Here is a 22,474-nt window from a genome sequence, read left to right on the forward strand (position 1 = left end):
GTGTGAAGTTTGTAACTCTCCTCATTTGGTAATGCAGAAATTAGCCACCACAGACCTTCAATGCTGCAGAACTTTTTGGTAACCTTCACCAGATCTGTGCCTTGGCCCAATCCTGTCTCGGCGCGCTACGGACAATTCCTTTGACCTCATGGCTTGGTTTTTACTCTGACATGCACTGTCAACTGTGGGACCTTATATAGACAGGTATGTGCCTTTCCAAATCATGTCCAATCAATTGAATTTACCACAGGGGGACTCCAATCAAATTGTAGAAACATCTCAAGGATGATCTATGGAAACAAGATGCACCTGAGCTGCATTTCAAGTCTCATAGCAAAGGGTCTGAATACTTATGTAAATCATGTATTTGTTTTTATTTTTATACATTTGCAAAAATGTCTAAAAAACTGTTTTTGCTTTGTCATTATGGGGTATTGTGTGTAGATTGATGAGAGGAAAAAAAACTATAATCAATTTTAGAGTAAGTCTGTAACATAAAATGTGACTCATTTCAGGAAACTAGGCGTATGTCACAAGTCTACTTCACAGAGAGCCATTTGAACACTTTTTAAATAAAATAGTTTTGGGGGGCAGAAATGCCCCCAAAAACTGGAACATGTGAATTCTGGAACATGTGAATTTTCATGTGTCTTAATAACAAACTTGTATGCCATCTGTAAATACAAATACAATTATTAAATTAAGAACCTTGTTGGTTTAGTCACAGAAAAAAACAGCTACCTTCCCGGTAGCCATGATTGGCTGAGATAATGAGTGGGCTGGACATGCCGAGAGAAGAGTTCAGATCGGTCTGCCATGTAGCATGCTTCTATTTATAATGAGCTGGTCAGTATGTGTATGTAATCCTTTATAAATACAGCTTTTTTTTTTAAGATATGATGTAGTAGAAATGCATAAGTGTTGCTCTCCACTTTCTGGAGGACCGAGTTTTGAAATCAGTGGAATTAGAGTATGATAGCTAAAGTGATAAAAACTCTGCAAATATGCAGCGGAGTCGAAAAGAGAACAGACCGAAGGCTGGTGTTGTATAAAACACCTGTCTCTGGATTACATCTTCAAACTCAGGGCAACCATAGCATCCGTGACAGAGGGAGAAGCGTCCATCCATGTGTACGGTAAGAGAGTCTAGCAATGCATTGCAATACATTCAGATAGACATTTCTAATTTTGTCAGAAAGTCATTCTCATTTCAAGTTCAAGTTTACTGTTAGCTAGCTAGTTAACGTTAGCTGGCTGGATAGCTAGCTAACCTTAAGTGTATGATCTGTGTAGTAACATTTTTATCTCAGGTCCATTTGCATTGCTAGTTATAGCCTAATGTTAGCTAGCTTACATTGAACCTGGTTAGTTAGCTACCTGCAGATTCATGCAAGGTAGTAACGAGTTGGGGTGATGCTTCATTGTTTAGCTAGCTAGCTACATACATGTCTTAACAAATGACTCCACTATGCAAGTAACTATTTCAATAGAATGTTTGTGTTGTCACTGTGACAGTTGTTGCTAGACGTAGCTGGTAAATTCGCTTTGGTTATCTACTCCGATTTCAGAGCACTCGTCTTTGTGTGCCAGAGCGCAGAATAACTGACAAATTTACAAATGCTCAACACCCGTTGAATATGGCCGGTGTCAGTAAACGTTGGCAAAAAAGCGCAATTAAATTTGCCAGCAGCACAGTTGCAGTCAGCAACGCTTTGGATAACATGAAAACATCCTAACCAGCTCTGCTAGGACGAGTAAAATGGTCAGATTGAGCTGTTCTCTCATTTGTGTCTGGAAGAAGCTAGCAAGCTAGCCAATGTTAGTCAGTTAGCTTGACTGCTGCTGTTAGGTCAGAACGCTCGGATCAACGCTACTCCTTGGCCAGAGCGTCAAGTGTGCTCTATGAGCGCTCTGAGAGCGGAACACTCGGAATTCACCAAAGGCAAATCTGACAAACGCACTGAGTTTACGAACACCCAGAACACACTGGCACTCCAGATTAAATGTACGAACACACCCGTAGTATATACCAGACTTTAGGTCTTGAAATCTTTGGTTGCTTAGTACATAGCCTCACATGTGAATCCTTAAAGAGATGGGTGGGGTTAAAGCGTAAGAGGGTGTGAACGATGCGGAATGGGTGTACTCAAAGAAGAGCTCTCCAGTAGGTACCAAAACACTCAAGGGTCATTTTCTCAAAAGTGAGGTTACATGTTTATCAACTTTCAAAGCAGAATTACTATCCCCATTGTTCCTCAACTGTAGTGCATGATATACCATTTTCTAGCAGTCTCTTTACTTTTATCCATTGTAAAAAACATTGGATATTTTGCCTCAAGACCGAATCGAGACGGTCGGTCACAAATGTGGAAAAAGTCAAGGGGCCTGAATACTTTCCGAATGTACTGTAAATTATGTGTATGTATTATGCAGGCATCTGATCTGAGCCATAAGGGAGACTAAGCATCTACAATATCAGATTGGGGGGCTGCAATGTAGCCTATTTGAAAATCACCATCATGTTTAGAAATCACCATCACCCACTAATAAAACTTGTCATTTTTGCAGATTAAGTGTTTGAGCCAGTCATGTATCAATATTTATCATTTACGAATTAGGTATCACATAGCCAATGAATATGTAGCACAAGTTTGGATTTCACCCCTCTCAAAATGAAACGGTTTTGACCGTTTGAAAAAATGGTGACCTTATTTTCTTCTCCCACATTGGCCATGCAGTGCGCCACGTAAAAGTGATTCTGCATTATGAATTTATCAAATTTACCCCGTATATCTAAAAATGACAATATAGACTGATTGTTTAAAGCAAAACTACCAAAACTGATGGTGAATCTTAACAATTGAAATATAATCTATTGGAAACACTGTTCAGCAAGTATAGCCAAATGAGAGTTGTTTCTGGTAGCTTACTTTTATTCCGGGAAAACAATTTTCAACAGCCCATAGATACCAATAACCTAGCAAATTACATAGCGTCTTCAGAAAGTATTCATAACCCTTGACTTATTCCATATAATATTGTTGTGTTACAGCCTGAATTCAAAATTGATTAAATATATATTTTTCCTCGCCTATCTACACACAATACCCCATAATGACAGTGAAAACGTATTTTTAGAAATGTTTGCAAATTTACTGAAAATGAAATACAGAAAACTAATTTACGAGTCAATATATGTTACAATCCCCCTTGGCAGCGATTACAGCTGTGTGTAACTAGGCCACTCAGGAACATTAAATGTTGTACAGTATATTTGCCGTTGTATTTTAGATTATTGCCCTGCTGAAAGGTGAATTTGTCTTCCAGTGTCTGTTGGAAAGCAGACTGATAAACCAGGTTTTCCTCTGGGGCTTTGCCTGTGCTTAGCTCTTTTCCATTTATTTTCATCCTAAAAGAACTCCCTAGTCCATGCCGATGACAAGGATACCCATAACGTGATGCAGCCACTCTGTCATTTAGGTTAGTATTGTGGAGTAACTACAATGTTGTTGATCCATCCTCAGTTGTTTTCTGCCATCACAGCCATTAAACTTTGTAAGTGTTTTAAAGTCACCATTGACCTCATGGGGAAATCCCTGAGCGGTTTCCTTCTACTCCGGCAACGAAGTTAGGAAGGATGCCTGTATCTTTGAAGTGACTGGGTGTATTGATACACCATCCAAAGTGTAATTATAAATTCATCATGCTCAAAGGGATATTAAATGTCAGCTTTTTGGGTTTTTTACCCATCTACCAATAGGTGCTCTTTTTTGCGAGGCATTGAAAAACCTCCCTTGTCTTTGTAGTTGAATCAGTGTCTGAAATCCCCTGCTTAACTGAGGGACCTTATTCATAAAGGGACCTTAGTCATTCATAAATCATGTTAAACACTATTATTGCACCCAGAGTCCATGCAACGTATGTGACTTGAGCAAACGTTTACTCCTGAACTTATTTAGGCTTGCCATAACAAAAGGGGTTGAATAACTTGACTCAAGACATTCCAGCTTTTTACTTTGAATTCATTTGTAGAACATTTCTAGAAACATAATTAGACTTTGACATTATGGTATATTGTGTGCAGGCCAGTGAAACAAAATCCCAATTTAACACAAAATGTGAAGAATATAAAAGTCATGGGGTGTGAATACTTTCTGAAGGCACTTTAGGTTGTGAACTAAGACAGCCTAATATCACACAAACCATTTTAGCATTCGAATGCTGAACGTGTTGCTCAGATGAGCAAGATCAGGAACAGGCCACCTACCACACATTGGTCAGTACGCGAAGCTGGCACAGTACGCAGTTTGACTAGGTTACTGATATTTCCCAGGTGGTTGGGCATGACTGTCAAGACAGTTACATTCTTAGTTTGACCATGAAGGAGAGGACACATCAGTTGTACAAAAAATGATATTTGTGGAAGGTAGAAACAAAGAAATAGGAGCAAAACATTTGTGAATGTGTGTATCGTAACGTTTGAATACATTTTCTGACCAATGCATGCTACATTTGGATCCGTTTGGGGTCCTCGTACCGATGCAGTCATATCTTAAACATTTGAATCGTATGGGTGAATCGTTACATCCCTACTTTTAACTAGACCCATCTTTCCAGACCCAAACCAGCTCCCCTTAATATATCCTGTACTACAATCACGTCTGGGCGTAGTTAAAAAGCATCTCAGAGCAGGAGTGCTGATCTAGGATCAGGTGAAGAAGTCCTATGAATACAGGACCTGATTCAAGTAATCAGGGATTAAACAAATGCATGAGGAGGCAGAGACACTTCAGCACCCACATACGGACACACACACACACACACACCTAAAGGGTCCCCATCATCATACCAATTTCCTAGCTGCAGCTCAACTCAATCCCCTCACCCCCAAAGGGCCAGCCACTCGTTTGAGGACCGACTGTGTGTACACACACACACACACACACACACACACACACACACACACACACACACACACACACACACACACACTTTACTCCACAGAACCATTTTACTCCACAATCCCTCATTGCCTGCCTGAAAGGAGACTAGCTACACTTCAGCACTTACCATGAAAATAGGACTGGCTAAAGGAACGCAGTAAGAGAAACCCCTTTAAAGTGGTATTAATGCTACAGAGCAGCCCAGTTACAGTGAATATGGTTATGGTGATCATTCACTTATAGTGATCTAATTGTCCTGCACAGCTGTGATAAGTAAGAGAGGAAGGCACTGTATAAGTATTTGTTTGTTTTTGGTATTAAATGCATCTCTGACATCATCATTGAGAGCATCATTGAGTGCGAGCGAGAGCGAGATGCCGGCCAGGCAGCAGATCTGACTGACTGATGTCGACAGGATCAGTGCGTGGGTAAAATCACTGGGGAAGCCAAGCCAGAACAAAAGCCTTATTACAACCCGTGTGTTCTATAACAACTTGTATATTCTTATTACAACCCATGTGTTCTATAACAACCTGTGTATTCATATTACAACCTATGTGTTCTGTTATTACAACCTATGTGTTCATTTGTTCTATAACCTGTTAGTTCATATACCTTGCCACTGTGATATATAGGCCTAAGGTCGAGACAATAATACACAGTGGCATAATAAATTCAACCACACCTTTGTTTCATCATAAAACCGTCCACAACGCATATTGGATGTAAAAAACAGTTACATAACCTACAGCATGATCAAGCAAGTTAGTGTTTCCGACATTTTCGGACCACTAAACAACTATTGATTAGAACCACAGAGTTACAGCAAGTTGTAAAGAAAACAGGAGCTGCCTCCACTATTCCAGCAACATTTCAACGTCATCAAATCACCTATGCCTAGTCTAATTGTTTTTAGTATCTTTCAGTTGTCACTTTATTAGTAAAGTGACAACTAAAAGATCGTTTTTACTATTTATTCCAATCAACATAAGTTAAATATCATGTGGCTGTCCATGGTTCGGATTTCGTGTGCGCACGTGCGCGTTCATGCAAGTATAAAAAACATGTTTACTCAGCCTACTTGTAGAGAAACGCCAATGCCAACCTCTATTTCATGTTGACGAAACGGTCTATGACTGTCATACAGTACACGCTTTTAGTTGTTGTTGTCCTAGGCTACCTGGCTAAAATGCTTGCTCACGAGCCTGACTTCCTTTCATGGGCAACAAAAAGCCAGCTAGTTAACATTAGCCTACTACATCTAGCTACATGTTGAACTTCCATCCTCTCAGCCCAGGGGCACAATGTATGAATTTATGGTTGGATCAGAATCATTGGCCAGTACGGAGAATTAAGTAGAAACACAAATCAGTCTCTCCATCCATGACTAATTTGGGAAAGGGACAATTTTAGCTAGCTAGCTAGCCACCAGAGAACAACGACAATGAGATGCAACAACTCAAGTTTTTTCTGTGTATGGCGTTTTGTTTTTGATGTGATTGGTGTGAAGCCAAATCCAAACAGGACCATTCACAGTTGCACTCACTCAGTTAAGCTCAATGCTGATTGGCTATTATTTTATACTTTATCAAGGGAGGCCAAATGCTCGCTGGCTTCCCTTGCATTCAATGCTACGGGCGGAAACAATGTCACTCTTTTTGACCAGACACCATCAGGTAGATGGGCTACATATACAGAGACAAAGGGGTGCTGTTTACTTGCTTGGATACTTTCTCCGGTGAGATGCATTCAGTTTTTTGCGAACTGAAGGAAAATTGTAAATTTTTTGGGGACGCGTGGTGTCCCTTGGCATCCATGAATACATGCCACTGGATGTTGATAGAGATGGACTAGGCTACAGTGACAAAGCAGACCTCATTAGGCAACAACCTGGGTGACTAACAGCATGACCGCAACACCATTCCAGGGGTAGATACGGGTTGCGTCCCAAATAGCACCCTACATCAAGGGTCTCCAACCTTTTCTTGATCAAAAGGAGTTGAGAAATTAAGTTTCTCTTTTCTACTGTAGGTATGTAATTAAAAATGAATTTATTCTGTTGTTGCTAGTGATTAATATTGTTCACACACACAGTACAAAAAAATAAATGCAACAATTTCAAAGATTTTACTGTGTTAAGGAAATCAATTGAAATAAATTAATTAGGCTCTAATCTATGGATTTCACATGAGTACAGATATGCATCTACCTTGAAAAAAAAGATATCTTACAAAAAAGTAGGGGAGTGGATCAGAAAACGAATCAGTATCTTGTGCGACCACAATTTGCCTCATGCAGCGCAACACATCTCATTGGCATAGAGTTGATCAGGCTGTTGATTGTGGCCTGTTGAATGTTGTCCCATTGTGCGAAGTTTCAGGATATTGGTGGGAACTGGAACACACCGTTGTACATGTCGATCCAGGGCATCCCAAACATGCTCAACGGGTGACATGTCTGGTAAGTATGCAGGCCATGGGAGAACTGGGACATTTTCAGCTTCCAGGAATGTGTACAAATCCTTTCGACATGGGGCAGTGCATTATCATGCTGAAACACGAGGTGATGGCGGCAGATGAATGGCCATCGATAAAATGCAATTGTGTTTGTTGTCCGTAGCTTATGCCTGCCCATACCATAACCCACCCACAAACATGGGGCACTGTTAACCTGTTAGGGCTAGGGGGCAGTTTTGACACGGCCGGATAAAAAACGTACCCGATTTAATCTGGTTACTACTCCTGCCCAGTAACTAGAATATGCATATAATTATTGGCTTTGGATAGAAAACACCCTAAAGTTTCTAAAACTGTTTGAATGGTGTCTGTGAGTATAACAGAACTCATATGGCAGGCAAAAACCTGAGAAGATTGCAAACAGGAAGCGCCCTCTCTGACAAGTTGTTGTTCATCTTGGCTCTTTTTATTGAAGACTGAGGATCTTTGCCGTAACGTGACATTTCCTACGGCTCCCATAGGCTCTCAGAACCCGGGAAAAAGCTGAATGATATCGAGGCAGCCTCTGGCTGAAACACATTATCGCGTTTGGATAGTGGCTGGTCAGAGTACTCTGAGACTCACGCTCGTGCACGAGGGCACGAGATGTATTTATTTTCTCTCTCTTTGTACGTATACAGGCTTTCCCGGTCAGAATAGTATCGCTTTTTGACGAGAAAAATGGCATAAAAATTGATTTTAAACAGCGGTTGACATGCTTCGAAGTACGGTAATGGAATATTTAGAAATGTTTTGTCACGAAATGCGCCATGCTCGCCACCCTTATTTACCCTTTCGGATAGTGTCTTGAACGCACGAACAAAACGCCGCTGTTTGGATATAACAATGGATTATTTGGGACCAAACCAACATTTGTTATTGAAGTAGCAGTCCTGGGAGTGCATTCTGACGAAGAACACCAAAGGTAATCAAACTTTTCTAATAGTAAATCAGAGTTTGGTGAAGGCTAAACTTGCTGGGTGTCTAAATAGCTAGCCCTGTGATGCCGGGCTATCTACTGAGAATATTGCAAAATGTTCTTTCACCGAAAAGCTATTTTAAAATCGGACATATCGAGTGCATAGAGGAGTTCTGTATCTATAATTCTTAAAATAATTGTTATGCTTTTTGTGAACGTTTATCGTGAGTAATTTAGTAAATTCACCGGCAGTGTTCGGTGGGAATGCTAGTCACATGCTAGTCACATGCTAATGTAAAAAGCTGGTTTTTGATATAAATATGAACTTGATTGAACAAAACATGCATGTATTGTATATCATAATGTCCTAGGGTTGTCATCTGATGAAGATCATCAAAGGTTAGTGCTGCATTTAGCTGTGGTTTGGGTTTATGTGACATTATATGCTAGCTTGAAAAATGGGTGTTTGATTATTTCTGGCTGGGTACTCTGCTGACATAATCTAATGTTTTGCTTTCGTTGTAAAGCCTTTTTGAAATCGGACAGTGTGGTTAGATTAACGAGAGTCTTGTCTTTAAAATGGTGTAAAATAGTCATATGTTTGAAAAATTGAAGTTTTTGCATTTTTGAGGTATTTGAATAATGCGCCACGGGATTACACTGGCTGTTGAGTAGGTGGGACGCAAGCGTCCCACCTAGCCCATAGAGGTTAACAATGTTGACCGCACGCCCATACACGCTGTCTGCCACCTGCCCGGTACAGTTGTGTGATCACGCTCTCCGTAGCCGATGTGAGCAAGACCTTTAAACAGGTCAACATTCACAAGGCCAGACAGATTACCAGGACGTGTGTTCCGAGCATGCGCGGACCAACTGGCAAGTGTCTTCACTGACATTTTCAACCTGTCCCTGACTGAGTCTGTAATACCAACATGTTTCAAGCAGATCACCATAGTCCCTGTGCCCAAGAACACAAAGGTGACCTGCCTAAATGACTACAGACCCGTAGCACTCACGTCTGTAGCCATGATGTGCTTTGAAAGGCCGGCCATGGCTCACATCAACACCATTATCGCAGAAACCCTAGACCCACTCCAATTTGCATACTGCCCCAACAGATCCACAGATGATGCACTCCACACTGCCCTTTCCCACAAGGACAAAAGGAACACTTAAGTGAGAATGCTATTCATTGACTACATCTCAGCGATCAACACCATAGTACCCTCAAAGGATCCTGGGACTAAACACCTCCCTCTGCAACTGGATCCTGGACTTCCTGACGGGCTGCCCCCAGGTGGTAAGGTTAGGGAACAACATCCGCCACGCTGATCCTCAACACGGGGGCCCCTCAGGGGTGCGTGCTCAGTCCCCTCCTGTACTCCCTGTTCACTCATGACTGCACGGCCAGGCACGACTCCAACACCATCATCATGTTTGCCGATAACACAAGTGGGAGGCCTGATCACCGACAACGATGAGACAGCCTATAGGGAGGTCAGAGACCTGGTCGTGTGGTGCCAGGACAACAACTTCTCCCTCAACATGATCAAGACAAAAGAGATGATTGTGGACTATAGGAAAAGGAGGACCGAGCACGCCGCCATTCTCATTGATGGGGCTGTAGTGGAACAGGTTGAGAGCTTCAAGTTCCTTGGTGTCAGCATCACCAACAAACTATCATGGTCCAAACACACAGACGTTGTGAATAGGGCACAACAAAATCTATTCCCCCTCTCGATGACTCAGCTGTTTCTACAGCTGCACCATCGAGAGCATCCTGACTGGTTGTATCACCACCTGGTATGGCAACTGCTCGGCCTCCGACCGCAAGGCACTACAGAGGGTAGTGCGTAAGGCCCAGTACATCACTGGGGCGAAGCGTCCTGCCATCCAGGACCTCTATATCAGGCGGCGTCAGAGGAAGGCCCCAAGACTCCAGGCACCCTAGTCATAGACTGTTCTCTCTGCTACCGCATGGCAAGCGGTACCGGAGCACCAAGTCGAGGTCCAAAAGGCTTAACAGCTTCAATCCCCAAGCCATAATACTCCTGAACAGCTAATCAAAGGGCTACCCAGACCCCTCTTTTTCACTGCTGCTACTACTCTGTTTGTAATCTATGCAGTCACTTTAACTCTACAGACATGTACATAATTACCTTAATTACCTCAACTAACCGGTGCCCTCGCACATTGACTCTGTACCGGTACCCCCGTATATAGCCTCACTTGTTATTTTACTGCTGCTGTTTAATTATTTGTTACTTTTTTCTTAAAGCATGGATGGTTAAGGGCTTGTAAGTATTTGGCCGCATGTGACAAATACAATTTGATTTGATACCTGGAATTCATCCATGGGCACACTTCCCCAGAATGCCAGTGACCATCGAAGATGAGCATTTGCCCACTGAAGTCGGTTACTGCAGTCAGGTTAAGTCAGGCTAAGACCCTGGTGACGATGATGAGCAAACACACAGTTTCATCAGCTGTCCGGGTGGCTGGTCTCAGATGATCCTGCAGGTGAAGAAGCCCGGAGGTGGAGGTCCTGGGCTGGTGTGGTTACACATGGTCTGCGTTTGTGAGGCCGGTTGGACGTACTGACAAATTCTCTAAAACGACGTTGGACGCAGCTTATGGTAGAGAAATAAAACATTCAATTATCTGGCAATAGCTCTGGTGGGCATTCCTGCAGTCAGCATGCCAATTGCACACTCCCCCAAAATTGAGCCATCTGTAGCATTGTGTTGTGTGACAAAACTGCACATTTTTGGGAGGCCTTTTGTCCCCAGCACAAGGTGCACGTGTGTAATGAACATGCCATTTAATCAGCTTCTTGATATGCCACACCTGTCAGGAGGATTAATTATATTGTCAAAGTAGAAATTCTCTAACAGGGATGTAAACAAATTTGTGCACAAGATTTGAGAGAAGCTTTATGTACATATGGAACATTTCTAGGATATTTTATTTCAGCTCATGAAACATGGGACCAATACTTTACATGTTACACTTATTTTTGTTCAGTAATAAATAAATATATATATCTCATTCAAAGAGCATACATCAGATGTTTGTTTAACACAACTTTAATTCTATTGTATTCAAATCTATGCTTATCCATCCTTCTGCTTGTATTGAGAAACAAAATGGATTACACCTGCCTGCCAAACATTCTATTGCGCTTTAGTAAAGGAATAATATTAAAGTAAATGTCAGGGACCGTGGATCAATATCAGAATCTCCCTCTCATAGCTATGCATTGTTGAAGGGTAACAGGTAAAGACTATGGCCTCATCCAAAAGCAGCCCTATAACCCATAAAGACTTCACCTCGATTCTTAAAGGGTTGAATAGGTATAAGCAATATGGTGGTAGTTCCACAATTCCCTCTGGTAAGCTAGTTGGAATTTCTGGGGAAGCCTGAAATGAAGGAGGGGAAGGAAGAGGGGTAAGAGAAGAGAATCTGGGTCTCTTCCTGTCCCTCACTCCTTTGATCAGTCTATTCTTAGTTCCCAAGCAAAGGGTCTAGGCTGAATGAGGGATTGGGAAGAGGAGAAGAGAAGACAGCGCTGTGTATGTGGGTGCTATAGCTGCAAGGGCTGGCTCACCCTGAGTGACCCGCCTACGACACGAGCTCAGCAGGCAGCTGGCTGACTGAACACACCACACCGCACACCTGCCGTCTCTGCTTATACACAACACAGCAGGAGCCCCAACCAAGGCCTCTGCTGTGTTGGCATGGGAATGTGTGCGTGGGTGTGGAAAAAAAAAAGTTTCACAGAACAAAACTGAGCACGACCGAGCTACTGCAGATATAGGTGGGCAGACAGGCAGAGGCATGGTGAGCTGTTATGTAGAGATGACTGGTTTTCAACCTATCGACTGTTTAGACAGCGACTCATCACGACGACATTCACAGGTAACAATAAAAAGAACAGATGAGGGCATCGTAACCTCCTGCCGTTACGATCGCCCACTCCGTGAATACACCGTGAGCCTTTTCAACTGTACTTATATGACTGTGAAACATTACTTCTTAACTGTATAGTACATTGTGTGTCTTATGTGCTCCTGGAAGCACAACGAATTTCCCTGCCAGGACAATATAGTTGGATGGAACGGAGTGAATGACTTAAGGTCTCTTGGTGCGACCCAATCAATGCGACTGAGCATTGATGTTTTCAATAGTGACAACTAGGCCTTTCCTTTCTTTTTCCAAGCTTGCACCCCATCTCATAGCTATGCATTGTTGAAGGGCAACAGGTGGAGGTTATGGCCTCATCCTGAAGCAACCCTACGCCTTTCACCTAGATCTTAAAATAGGTATGAGCAATATTGTTTCAATTTAACTAGGCAAGTCAGTTAAGAATTTGTTCTTGTGCTAATATAGTGCTAGTTCCACATTTACCTCTGATAGGCTAGTTGGAATTTCTGCCATATTGCTTATACCTAATAACCAATCCGTTCTGATGTAAATGTGTCTATGGGCTAGTGGGTAAATTCTAGGGTCGGGGGAAGGGGTTTAAGGTTATTCAGTCAGGGAGACCTAAAGTGTATGAGTGAGAAGAGATGATCCCTATTGGACACTGATGGGAAAGCCCGAAGTGGAGGAAGGGAAGGAAGAAGAGGAGAAGAGATAATCTACATCTCTGTCCCTGTCACCTCCCTATATCAGTCTATTCTTAATCCCCAAGCAAAGCGTCTAGGCTGAGCGCTGAACAAGGGGTCGGGAGGAGGAGGGGAAAAGACAGCGCTGTGTGTGTGTGTGTGTGTATGTGTGTGCTAAACCTGCCAGGGTTGGCTCACCCCGAGTGACCCGCCTGCTGTCAGCCTGTGACAGCAGCTCAGCAGGCAGCAAGCTCACTGAATACAACACACCACACACCCCTGCTGTCTCTGCTTATACACAACACAGCAGGAGTCCCAACCAGGGCCTCTGCTGTGCTGACATGGGACAGTGTGTGTGTGTGTGTAGAAAAAAAGTTCTACAACAGAACAAAACTGAGCACGACCGAGCTACTGCAGACATTGGTGGGCAGACAGGCAGAGGCATTTATTTTAACCTTTTCTTCTTCTTTTCTTTTTTTTAATCTAGGCACTTTTGGCTACTGGCCTAACACTCTAACCACAAGGCTACCTGCCGCCCCCAGGCATGGTGGGCTGTTATGTAGAGATGACTGGTTTTCAACCTACAGACTGTTTAGACAGTGACTCATTTAAAAATATATATATATATATATATATATATATATATATATATATATATATATATATATATATATATATATATATATATATATGTATATTTCACCTTTATTTAACCAGGTAGGCCAGTTGAGAACAAGTTCTCATTTACAACTGCGACCTGGCCAAGATAAAGCAAAGCAGTGCGACAAAAACAAGAGTTAAACAAATGTACAGTCAATAACAAAATAAAATTTGAAAAATCTATGTACAGCGTGTGCAAATGTAGAAGAGTAGGGAGGTAGGCAATATATATGCCATGGAGGCGAAAATAATTACAATCCAGCATTAATACTGGAGTGATAGATGTGCAGATGATGATGTGCAAGTAGAGATACTGGGGTGCAAAAGAGCAAGATGGTAAGTAATAATATGGGGATGAGATAGTTGGGTGTGCTATTTACAGATTGGCTGTGTACAGGTACAGTGATCGGTAAGCTGCTCTGACAGCTGATGCTTAAAGTTAGAGAGGGAGATATAAGACTCCAGCTTCAGAGATTTTTGCAATTCGTTTCAGTCATTGGCAGCAGAGAACAGGAAGGAAAGGCGGCCAAATGAAGTGTTGGCTTTGGGGATGACCAGTAAAATATACCTGCTGGAGTGCGTGCTACGTGTGGGTGTTAAGGTGACCAGTGAGCTGAGATAAGGTGGGGCTTTACCTAGCAAAGACTTATAGATGACCTGGAGCCAGTGGGTTTGGCGACTAATATGTAGCGAGGGCCAGCCAACGAGAGCATACAGGTCGCAGTGGTGGGTAGTATATGGGGCTTTGGTGACAAAACGGATGGCACCGTGATAGACTGCATCCGATTTTTGAGTAGAGTGTTGGAGGCTATTTTGTAAATGACATCGCCGAAGTCAAGGATCGGTAGGATAGTCAGTTTTACAAGGGTATGTTTGGCAGCATGAGTGAAGGAGGCTTTGTTGTGAAATAGGATGCCGATTCTAGATTTAATTTTGGATTGGAGATGCTTAATGTGAGTCTGGAAGGAGAGTCTAACCAGACACCTAGGCATTTGTAGTTGTCCACATATTCTAAGTCAGAACCGTCCAAAGTAGTGATGCTAATCGGGAGGGCGGGTGCTGGCAGCAATCAGTTGAAGGGCATGCATTTAGTTTTACTTGCATTTAAAAGCAGTTGGAGGCCACGGAAGGAGTGTTGTATGGCATTGAAGCTCGTTTGGAGGTTAGTTAACACAGTGTCCAAAGAAGAGCCAGATGTATACAGAATGGTGTCGTCTGCATAGAGGTGGATCAGAGAATCACCAGCAGCAAGAGGGACATCATTGATATACACAGAGAAAAGAGTCGGCCCGAGAATTGAACCCTGTGGCACCCCCATAGAGACTGCCAGAGGTCCTGACAACAGGCCCTCCGATTGACACACTGAACTCGTGAGAAGTCGTTGGTGAAGCAGGCTAGGCAGTCATTTGAGAAACCAAGGCTATTGAGTATGCCGATAAGAATGCGGTGATTGACAGAGTCGAAAGCTTTGGCCAGGTCGATGAAGACGGCTGCACAGTAATGTCTCTTATCGATGGCAGTTATATCGTTTTGGACCTTGAGCGTGGCTGAGGTGCACCCATGACCAGCTCTGAAACCAGATTGCATAGTGGAGAAGGTACGGTGGGATTTGAAATGGTCATTGATCTGTTTGTTCACTTGGCTTTCGAAGACTTTAGAAAGGCAGGGCAGGATGGATATAGGTCTGTAAACAGTTTGGGTTCAGAGTGTCTCCTCCTTTGAAGAGGGCGATGACCGCGGCAGCGTTCCAATCTTTAGGGATCTCAGACGATACGAAAGAGGTTGAACAGGCTAGTAATAGGGGTTGCAACAATTTTGGCGGATAATTTTAGAAAGAGAGGGTCCAGATCGACTAGCCCAGTTGATTTGTAGGGATCCAGATTTTAGAACATCAGCTGTCTGGATGTGGGTGAAGGAGGGGGGGGTGGCAGCCAGGTGGAAAGCATGGCCAGCCGAAGAAAAATGCTTATTGAAATGCTCGATTATCGTAGATTTATCGGTGGTGACAGTGTATCCTAGCCTCAGTGCAGTGGGCAGCTGGGAGCTGGTCTTATTCTACATGGACTTTACAGTGTCCCAAAACTTGTTGGAATTTGTGTTACAAGATGCAAGTTTCTGTTTGTAAAAGCTAGCCTTAGCTTTCCTAACTGACTGTGAATATTGGTTCCTAAACTCATGACGACATTCACAGGTAACAATAAAAGAACAGATGAGGGCATCGTAACCTTCTGCCGTTACGATCGCCCACTCCTTGAATACAACGGGAGCCTGCAAGGAAATATAGTTGAATGGAATGGAGTGAATTACGTAAGATCTCTTAGTGTGACCCAAGTCGGGGGTTACAATCACACTAAAGCCATGTGTTCAAATCAAGAGGCTGATGGGAACATTGATCTCTCCTCCCTGATGGTAATGAGAGGCACAGCCTGTACCTCAGGAGGACAGGGTCGAACACAGATCCATTAGGGGACATGAAGGGCTTTCACGCTGCACGTTCTTTCTTAGCCCTGGGCTAAGCCAAAAAGTGTGCAGACAATGGGACTTAGCCTAAGAGATGTAGCATATTGAGAATGATCTTAGACTCTCAACAACCAATAGGCTATGCCGTGATGAAGGGATTGCTGTGTGTGTCATCACTCCAAATAGCCAGGAAGTAAACAGATTCCAATTCCATTTTTATTTCAGTTTATTTCCTGAATTGACTGAATCAAAATGGAATTGACCCTAATCCTGATCCCCATATTGTCCAAGTTTACACAGCTGAAAGGAGACCAGCATTGCCAGTTTACTGAAGCTAAGAGTGGCCTACTTTTCCAGCTTGACACCGTTCTCCAAGGGGCTGGCCAAAAACAGCCCCCGAGAATTCCCTTCTCTGACACAGGCTTCCTACAATACCCGATCAAATTACATTCTCCCCAAAAGAAGGAGTGCTGATGCCTGTGTCGCTGCTTAGATTGAAGGAATTAAATAGTACATAGCTTATCAATTCAACCTCTATCAAACATGTTGACAGATTTTTACTTCAAGTTCAAAACGCACAAAAAAAACGAGTTAGTCATTGGACAGGGAGCCGAACCAAATCAAGCTTTATTTATACAGCACATTTCAGGCATGAAATGCAACGCAATGTGCTTTACAGCAAAAATTTAAATAAAAGCTGAAATATTTAATACACAAACAAAAGATAAAACAAAAAGAATGGCAAACTGAACTACTAATGAGCACCCTAAGGAAAAGCAAATCTAAAAAGAGGTTTTAAGTTATTTTTTAAATATGTTCCCAGTTTCAGCCCCCTCAGGTTATTTGGCAGGTTATTCCAGAAGCTGGGGGCATAATAACTAAAGACTGCCTCTCCATGCCTCTTGGTCCTAGGCTTTGGGATAGTTAAAAGGCCAGTACCAGAGGACCTGAGGGACCTACTGGGTACATAACTTAAAAACATGTCTGACATGTGTTGGATTGCACAATCTTGGATTGATTTGAAAACCAATACAAGAATCTTAAAATGAATTCTAAAACTCAGCCAGTGCAGAGACCTTCAAACCAGTGAAATATGTGTTCTCCGTCTGGTCTTGGTCAGTACCCGTGCTGCAGCATTCTGTATGTTTTGCAGTTGAACAATGGCTTTCTTGGGTAGGCCAGACAGGAGAGCATTACAGTAGTCAAGCCCGCTTGTAATAAAAGTGCGGATTAGTCTCTCTGTATCAGCCTGAGAGAGAAACGGCCGCACCTTGGCAATGTTCCTCAGGTGGTAAAAAGCTATTTTGATCACATTCCTAATGTGTGATTTGAAATTTAGTTCAGAATCTAAAATAACACCTGGTGTTTTATCTTTGCCTGTGAATTAAAAAGTGTGGCTAGATTATCACTCTGTGCTTTGGCTCCAAAAACAAGAAACACCTACAGTATGCATGTAACACCCAGGCCATTGATGACAATCTTGAAGAGGGAGAGAATCTTTTGAAGAACTGTCTTCCAGTCTTCCATTTGAGGAATATGCCCTTCAAAGTGAGTACTAACATGCTCCCTGTGTGCATCATAACTCATCCACAGCAGAGCAGGCATCAAGTCAAGCAGCACTAACTGTAGGGCAGAAATAAACTCTGGTAGAATGTGTCTGCACTGAAAAAGTATAGTAGTTCAAGCATGAGAGAATATGTTGTGAGAATAACAGAACTGTGAGCAGAACTTTTGTCCCAACTACAACAAACAGTACTAATGGGATGAAACCCATCCCCATATGTGTGTATTTTTCCTTTCCCAGTTCAAAGGTCAGTCTAGCTTTAATAAAAGCCTCTTCAGCACCTCCAATGTTTTGAGCTTTTGTAGACTTCTGACCTGTGTGACAGTAATGAGTGATTTACGTTGAGGAGTAAAATAGGCATTTTTTTGGTTGCTTGCTCATTTTTATTTTGACCTTTTTTGGAAGTACATAACGGACGTAAATGAAGATTTTTGCTGAGCAAAACTTCATAATTAGTGAGTAATAAGTATTTTGACATAACGCTTGCAAAGCTGTCTAATGGGAGTTTGAATCGGAGCTTCCTGGGCGTTAGACAGGAGACACGTCATACTCATCTTCCACATCCTGAACACACAGATTCCGGGGAACTGAACACCAGAGATCTGAAGTGATTTATTTACGCAGAGCTGGTATTTAAATATCACCATCATATTTGAAAGTATGTGAACACCCCTTCAAATTAGTGGATTTGGCCATTACAGCCACACTCGTTGCTGACAGGTGTATAAAATCAAGCACACAGACATGCAATCTCCACAGAGAAACATTGGCAGTAGAATGGCCTTAATGAAAAGCTCAGTGACTTTCAACGTTGCACCGTCATAGGATGCCACCTTTCCAACAAGTCAGTTTGTCAAATTTCTGCCCTGTTAGAGCTGCACCAGTCAACTGTAAGTGCTGTTATTGTAAAGTGGAAACGTCTAGGAGAAACAACGGCTCAGCTGTGAAGTGGTAGGCCACAGAACAGGACAGCTGAAGCGCGTAGTGCCCTGTGCACAAAGCGAGGTCTATTTAGAAATGAATGGTTTGTCGAGATTGGTGTGGAAGAACTTCACTGGCCTGCACAGAGCGCTGACCTCAACCCCATCGAACACCTTTGGGATGAATTGGCACGCCGACTGCGAGCCAGGCCTAATCTCACAACATCAGTGCCCGACCTCACTAATGATCTTGTGGCTGAATGGAAGCAAGTCCCTGCAGCAATGTTCCAACATCTAGTGGAAAGCCTTTCCAGAACAGTGGAGGTTGTTAGAGCAGCAAAGGGGGGACCAACTCCATATTAATGACCATGATTTTGGAATGAGCAAGACTTTTGGTTATATATATAACCAAAAGTGTGTGTATATGTATATATATATACACACACACACAAGGTTCTGACTTAAGAATGTCAGCATTCAAAAGAAAAAAGCCTTTCATTAGGCAAAACCTGTCTTAACCAATAAGCACAGGTGGGTGGCTCAGATACAGCCTCCCTTTGAGTTACCAAAAGGTGAACTAACTAGAACATCCCCAAACACATCCCCAAACACTTAAATACATTTGGCAACACCTATTCTTGGCACCCAGGCCAGGTATATGTATGCATGCTACAGTGCGTGCATTCACACAACATTAAACATGGAGAAACCAGACACATGCTCCCCAAACAAAGACTACGAAGAAATTGACAGTAAACTGGTAAATGTAATTAAATTAACAAGTTCATCACAATTGTTGCGCAGTTTTGAGCTCTCCAAAAAATGTTTCCACTCGGAGAATGAAAATGGTAGGAATGTACTATATTTAATGAATGATCAAAACGACCATAACCCAACAATTGACACAATTAAACAAATAGCGCGCACGAATTGGAGTGAGTTCGAATAAAGTGGAGAGAGACGTGCCTACAGCGCATCTTCGCCACACAACCCCTACCCTTATTCTGATCGCCATTTTAAATTGTTTGAAACAACTTCCTCACACATAAGCAGTAACCTCATACATTGTCAGTCATTTTCCCCCTTCAACTGAAATCATTACGGTTCAGTATTTCTAACCGCTTCCCTTAAAAACGAACCCAAACTAATGGACATGTGACAGCAAGGCAGAATGGCACATTCCAAATGAGCACTGGGTATCATCATCATACATATTGACCAACATGGTATGTTCATTTGGTGAATGTAGATTGGTGGAGCAAATAAAGTATCATCATAGCATTTTCCCCAGGGCAGATGAAGACTTTGCCCAGGCCCTAAACACTGTCCACTAACCTTTTGGCGATGCGGGGGGCATAAACTTCCCTGCATGGGCCTTTGTTGAAGCAGGTAAGGGAACATTCTCTGCCTAATGATGCACAGTGGACACGGGATGTCTCCAGAGCCCCCAGCAGTGACAACTTCCATGCCACACCCAGGAACATTTTGCGGTACAGTTATTTTCTCTCCAAGACCGGGGAAAGGGTCAGAGCACACAGCTCGGTCATAATCAATTCAGTGTCAGTCAGTAACTAGGTTTCCATCCAATTGGCCACAGATTTTCATGCGAATATTCAAAAATCTCCATAAATCAGTGTGATGACGTAGTGCACAAAATGCCCTTTTTTTCTTACGTTTTTATGTACCTAATAAAAAGTTGTTTCCATTACATTTTCAACTCTGATAGTTTGTCACCAAAACTGTTGCGTTAAAATACCGACCAGCTCAATTCAGTCTTATGTAGCAAAATTTGAAATTGTTATTTATTCTTTTTTTTTACATTTTTTTTTTTACATTGGATAAAAGTATATCATACACTACAGTTGAGGAACAATGGGAAAGTAATTCTGCTTTGAAAGTCAATATAGATAGATGTTTTTTGGAGCCAACCTTTCAATCATTTGACCTTTTATTATATAGGGACAAACTAAAACTGAAGGGGGCACAGGTTTGAACTGAGGGTGCTAAGCCCCCTTCAACCCCCCTCTTGAAGCCGGGTACAGTCTGGTCTTTCCCCTGCATGTAGGTGAAATTAGCCACTTAAAGTTTTCAGGCCAAGTGATCATAATCTTCTGGCAACTAAAAAAAATACCCCTGACTTGCCCAATGGGCAAGTGCCTTTCGTGCACAGGAGGCTGCTAAGGGAAGAATGGCTCATAATAATGGCCGGAACGGAACCAATGGAATGGCATCAAACACCTGGAGACCATGTGTGTGATGTATTTGATACAATTCCACTCATCAAGCCCTTTCTCCCCAATTAAGGTCCTACTAACCTCCTGTGCTTTCTGTTATCATACATGAAATACAGCATAGACGTGATCATAAATCAGCACAAGTATTACAATCTTCTGCATATATTCAATGTTATCCAGTCTGACCAGACAAGAACTTAAGTCAATGCATTTAATAAACAGGTGCTGCCATATTTCGGCTTATAGACTCAATTTGATGTACACGAATAAAGAAAAGCTCAAGAGAATCTATTCTGTAATCCAGGTGCATTGAGTTGAGGCACCACCTTGGGCAAGCGCCATAACCTACCAGAACTAATCTCTGACCAAAATAACCTTCCATGCTATGAGAGATAAATTGAGATAACGTCGTATTATACAGGGTCGTGTCCGATTATCCATCAAACACCTGCCACCATAGAATAGACCGATTATTGACCGTTTTCGCACGTGCTGTCGAATTGTTGCATCCAGAAAGTAACTTTCGATTTCAGAAACATTTGTAGGAAATCATAAAGCGTTAATTAACATTTGTAAAAAAATATTGCAGGTAGGCTGGCTATTGGTTATCACAGGCCATATCGTTTATACGTCGTTGACAACAGTGGAAATCCGACTAGTTCATCTAAATGTGCAACGGAACACGATGACAATTGCATTTCCGCTACGGTTACATTGTATTATTGTCTTGTCTGTCAAGTAAACCGAGTCGAAGACAAAAGTTTAAGTGTGAACACCCTCGGTTCTAGAACGGAGTAGGATAAACCACATTACTCACGTCCCAAGGACTTCTTTGAACTCGAATACATGCTTGATATCATCGACATTCTTCTTCCAAGATCCATCCCCGCCCGACTCTCCGTTCTCCTTCGCCATGTCGCCACCAGGGAAGACCGAAGTGATTAGATTCACCGTTTTCCCACCTCCTTGTGCTGACCCAGTGAGGAAATACGGCCCCGACTTAAATTCGTGACTGATATCACAGAGTTTCTGTCTGAGTGTCGCCCAATTCTACCGCGCATCGCTCAGCCAATCCATACAACAGGTCTCCTACGGTAGCCCTACCACCAAATCACACGTAGCAGTCTACCTGCACGTTATCAGACTAGCCTCATCTTGACGGAATTCAACGGGAGCTTCCTCGTTGTTCTGTCTCCTTTTGGTTTGGAACAATTAATTCTACCTCTTCAGATTCTGTTTAGGCAATGCTACTTGATCGAAAGATGACTCCGGTCGGCGGAGTTGATCGGTGCGTGTATGTGAACTGAACCGCTATTCTAGTGAGTCACGCTGCCTGCTGACCGCCCCCCTTGTTGTTATACCAATAAGGGGGAGTGGGAGGCTGCTCTCCTCTATTGTCCATGTAGCCGACAGAGTGCGTGGGGATGAGGATAGGTAGGCTACGAGTGAACGATTGGTGTTCGCATTGCACCAAATCCATGACCCACTGACTTGCCTAGTTAAATAAAAGATTAAATAAAACAAAAACAAATTGTAGTACGTAATGGCTATAGTTGACATGCAAGTGGGCTTTTCCATGAATACAACTATGGTGACAGTGAACTATGTGAAGTCCTTCTAACAACATGATTACTCTGATCCAACCTACATGGCCTCAACTAAGCCAAAAGGT

At 42.6% G+C, this 22,474-nt stretch overlaps 1 protein-coding gene across 2 annotated transcripts in view; it reads right to left on the reverse strand.

Moving 5' to 3' along the window:
• The window catches only part of LOC106573059 (calcium/calmodulin-dependent protein kinase type 1D), a 52,107-nt gene extending 29,944 nt beyond the window's left edge, over window positions 1-22,163 (reverse strand). Inside the window, exon 1 of one of the 2 annotated variants that reach the window (XM_014147712.2) lies at window positions 21,620-22,163. In XM_014147712.2, coding sequence (XP_014003187.1) covers window positions 21,620-21,717 — 98 coding nt within the window. In that variant the 5' untranslated portion in view covers window positions 21,718-22,163. The remainder of the gene's footprint in view (window positions 1-21,619) is intronic. The other variant, XM_014147711.2, reaches the window with a different exon arrangement.
• Between the last annotated feature and the right edge of the window lie 311 nt (window positions 22,164-22,474).

The sequence above is a fragment of the Salmo salar genome, chromosome ssa16 (genome assembly GCF_905237065.1).
Source record: "Salmo salar chromosome ssa16, Ssal_v3.1, whole genome shotgun sequence".
In the NCBI taxonomy this organism is placed as follows: domain Eukaryota; kingdom Metazoa; phylum Chordata; class Actinopteri; order Salmoniformes; family Salmonidae; genus Salmo; species Salmo salar.